The sequence below is a fragment of the Nerophis ophidion genome, linkage group LG08 (genome assembly GCF_033978795.1).
Source record: "Nerophis ophidion isolate RoL-2023_Sa linkage group LG08, RoL_Noph_v1.0, whole genome shotgun sequence".
NCBI classification, from domain to species: Eukaryota; Metazoa; Chordata; class Actinopteri; order Syngnathiformes; family Syngnathidae; genus Nerophis; species Nerophis ophidion.
Genome location: NC_084618.1, coordinates 1,691,062 through 1,695,040, shown reverse-complemented (window position 1 = coordinate 1,695,040; position 3,979 = coordinate 1,691,062). Strand labels below are relative to the sequence as shown.

The 3,979-nt window shown below is 36.9% G+C and overlaps 1 protein-coding gene across 1 annotated transcript in view; it reads left to right on the top strand.

Annotated features, from left to right (window-relative positions):
* The first annotated feature begins 1,920 nt into the window (after positions 1-1,920).
* Positions 1,921-3,979, top strand: part of LOC133557181 (uncharacterized) — a 16,623-nt gene continuing 14,564 nt past the window's right edge. The window contains exon 1 of the mRNA XM_061907447.1: positions 1,921-2,254. Coding sequence (XP_061763431.1) covers positions 1,960-2,254 — 295 coding nt within the window. The 5' untranslated portion in view covers positions 1,921-1,959. The remainder of the gene's footprint in view (positions 2,255-3,979) is intronic.

Genomic DNA, 3,979 nt, shown 5'->3' with positions numbered 1-3,979 from the left:
AAGAGAAATTAAAAACAAGCATGTAAACAAACAGGTTGGACTAATGGGGAAACCAAGTTCAACAAACATCATTTTAAAACATTGTATTTATTAATATATTCAGAGGTAGAAAAAGAGAAAGTGCAGCTTCATTGATGAAAAAACTGTACTAGAAACTAAAGGAATGCAAAGTATAATATTTTAAGGAAAATCAACTCATACATGATTATACTAAGGCGTACTTGCCAACTCTCCCGGATTTTCCGGGAGACTCTCGAAATTCAGTGCCTCTCCCGAAAACCTCCCGGGACAAATTTCCTCCCAAAAATCTCCCGAAATTCAGGCGGACCATAATGACGTGTTAACAGCCGGTTTTCACGTCCGCTTTCCCACAATATAAACAGCGTGTCTGCCCAATGACGTTATAACTGTAGAATGATCCAGGGCAAGTTCTTGGTTTCTTATGTGGGTTTATTTTCAGGCAGTTTCATTAACGTCCTCCCAGCGCGGTAACAACACACAACAACAGCAGTCACCTTTTTGTCTACCGTAAAGCAGTTTGTCTGCCGTAAACAGCAATTTTTTGACACTCTTAAACAGGACAATACTGCCATCTACTGTACGTTTTGGGCCATGCCAGGGAGAGATAGAAGATTCCAGACTCTAGTGCATTTGATGAAAGCAATTGTGTGCATGCCACACAGCAATGCATCATCTGAGAGGCTGTTCAGCATGCTTGGAAAAATAGTGACAGAGAACTGAACAAAGATGGACGATTCAACCCTTAACTCAACAATGAGTAGATGAGTGTTATGTGTGTGTATATGTGTAAATAAATGAACACTGAAATTCAAGTATCTCTCTCTCTCTCTCTCTATATATATATATATATATACATATATATATATATATATATATATATATATATATATATATATATATATATATATATATATATATATATATATAATAAAATAAATATATACATATATATAGCTAGAATTCACTGAAAGTCAAGTATTTCTTGTGATGTTGCCAGGCCGGCTGCCTGGCAACAACAGGCTTAAAAAATGACGTGGTGATTGGCAACAGTTACATGAGTCCAAGTGAATCAGGTGCATGACATGGGGACAGGTGAAAACTAATGGGTGGGCATAGAAACAAAACAATGGAGTGAAAAAACAGGCACTAATTGAGTCTTGAAGTAATCTATATATATATATATATATATGTATATATGAAATACTTTGGCGACTTGTCCAGGGTGTACCCCGTCTTCCGCCCGATTGTAGCTGAGATAGGCGCCAGCGCCCCCCGCGACCCCGAAAGGGACTAAGCAGTAGAAAATGGATGGATGGACTTGGTAAATTCTAGCTGTAAATATACTCCTCCCCTCTTAACCACGCCCCCAAACAGGCCTCCGCCCCACCCCCACCCACGCTCGCCCCATACAACACCACGCCCCCACCTGCCGAAATCGGAGGTCTCAAGGTTGGCAAGTATTTACTTAGATATGATAAGGCATGAAATATTTTTATTGGTATTCAGCACATTATGCTACGTTCTCTTTTATTTGATCTTTATATGGTATTGGATTATTTTGTAGATTTTTTTTTTAGAACAAAAATTATACATTTATAATTCACTCAACAGTCAAAGCACTTTCAACAACAAGGAAAGAAAACAAAAGCAAATATAGAGAGTATTAAATATTAAGAAATAATAATAATTTTTATTTTTTTTAATTAAAGGGACAAAAATGGCTACCTAAATCACTTTAAATGTTTTTTTAACAAATATATTTATTTAAGGGCATTTTGTTGAAGTTGGCATCGGTCAACAGTTGCGTTTTTTATGTTATAGTGGCGCCATCTAGCGGTGAATTCAGACCAGTGCCTCACTGTTCGATCATCCATTAACCGTCCTTGCGGTCAATGATTATCGATTTTATCGAGCCAAAGTTCAAGCCAAAGCAAAAAAATGGCCATCAATGTTCCAATGATGTCGCTAAGAATCACATCTTGTCGGACATGCTTTCAATGTGCAGGTTACTTTATCGGCCCGTCGTGGCGTCGATCACTACCGAGCCCCGGGGCCAGGGGCTACTACTACGGCAGCGGGACGCCCGGAGGCGCTAAGCCGGGTGAGGCGACTCGTGTGCGGGTTGTGGACCTCCGCAGCGACACGGTGACCAAGCCCGGGGCGGCGATGCGGCGAGCCATGGCCGAGGCCGAGGTTGGGGACGATGTGATGGGGGAAGACCCGACGGTTAACGGTACGTAGGGAAGACGTGTTATCGCCTGGGAAACATATCTTATTCATATTGTGACTTGAAATGAAGTTTGAACAGAAATAATAGGAACTGTCCAAGATTTAAACATCACAGTGTTTGCTTACATCAGGGGTGTCCAAACTTTTTCCACTTAAGGCCGCATGCGGGGCCGTTTATTTTAAAAACAATCCAATATATGAAAAAAATATATACATTTAGGCCCCCAAAGGGTTTTGGTCAAAATAAAATGTAAAAAATGTGTCATTATTAAGTATTATTATTTGTATTATTATTCAAGTTTTAAATTGGCCCTGCGATGAGGTGGCGACTTGTCCAAGGTGTACCCTGCCTTCCGCCCGATTGTAGCTGAGATAGGCACCAGCGCCCCCCGCAACCCCAATGGATGGATGGAAGTTTTAAATCTCTAGACCAGGTCGCCCGTAAGGACCAGATGAGTCGCCTGCTGGCCTGTTCTAAAAATAGCTCAAATAGCAGCACTTACCAGTGAGCTGCCTCTATTTTTTGAATTGTATTTATTTACTAGCAAGCTGGTCTCGCTTTGCTTGACATTTTTAATTCTAAGAGAGACAAAACTCAAATAGAATTTGAAAATCCAAGAAAATATTTTCAAGACTTGGTCTTCACTTGTTTATATAAATTCATTTATTTTTTTGTGAATTATATTTATATAGCGCTTTTTCTCTAGTGACTCAAAGCGCTTTACATAGTGAAACCCAATATCTACTTTTTACATTTAAAGCAGTGTGGGTGGCACTGGGAGCAGGTGGGTAAAGTGTCTTGCCCAAGGACACAACGGTAGTGACTGGGATGGCGGAAGCGGGGATCGAACCTGCAACCCTCAAGTTGCTGGCACGGCCACTCTACCAACCGAGCTATACCCTTACTTTCAGAAAGACAATTTTAGAGAAAAAATACTACCTTAAAAATGATTTTAGGATTTTTAAACACATATACCTTTTTACCTTTTAAATTCCTTCCTCTTCTTTCCTGACAATTTAAATCAATGTTCAAGTCATTTTATTTTTTTTATTGTAAAGAATAATAAATACATTTTAATTTAATTCTTCATTTTAGCTTCTGTTTTTTTGACAAAGAATATTTGTGAAATATTTCTTCAAACTTATTATGATTAAAATGCAAAAAAATTATTCTGGCAAATCTAGAAAATCTGTAAATCAAATTTAAATCTTATTTCAAAGTCTTTTGAATTTCTTTTAAAATTTTTGTTCTAGAAGAAATAATGATTTGTCTTTGTTAGAAATATAGCTTGGTCCAATTTGTTATATATTCTAACAAAATGCAGATTGGATTTTAACCTATTTGAAACATGTCATCAAAATTCTAAAATTAATCTTAATCAGGAAAAATTACTAATGACGTTCCATAAATTCTTTATTTTTTCCAAAAGATTCGAATCAGCTAGTTTTTTAATTCATTTTTTTCGTTTGAATTTTAAAGAGTCAAAATTGAAGATAAACTATGTTTTAAAATTAAATTTTCATTTTTTTTCGTGTTTTCTCCTCTTTTAAACCATTCAATTAAGTGTTTTTTTCATCATTTATTCTCTACAAAAAAACCTTCCGTAAAAGGAAAAAAAAGTACGACGGAATGACAGACAGAAATACCCATTTTTTTGTACATGTAGATTTATTTATTGAAGGTAAATTGAGCAAATTGGCTATTTCATGCAATTTATTGAAGTGTGTA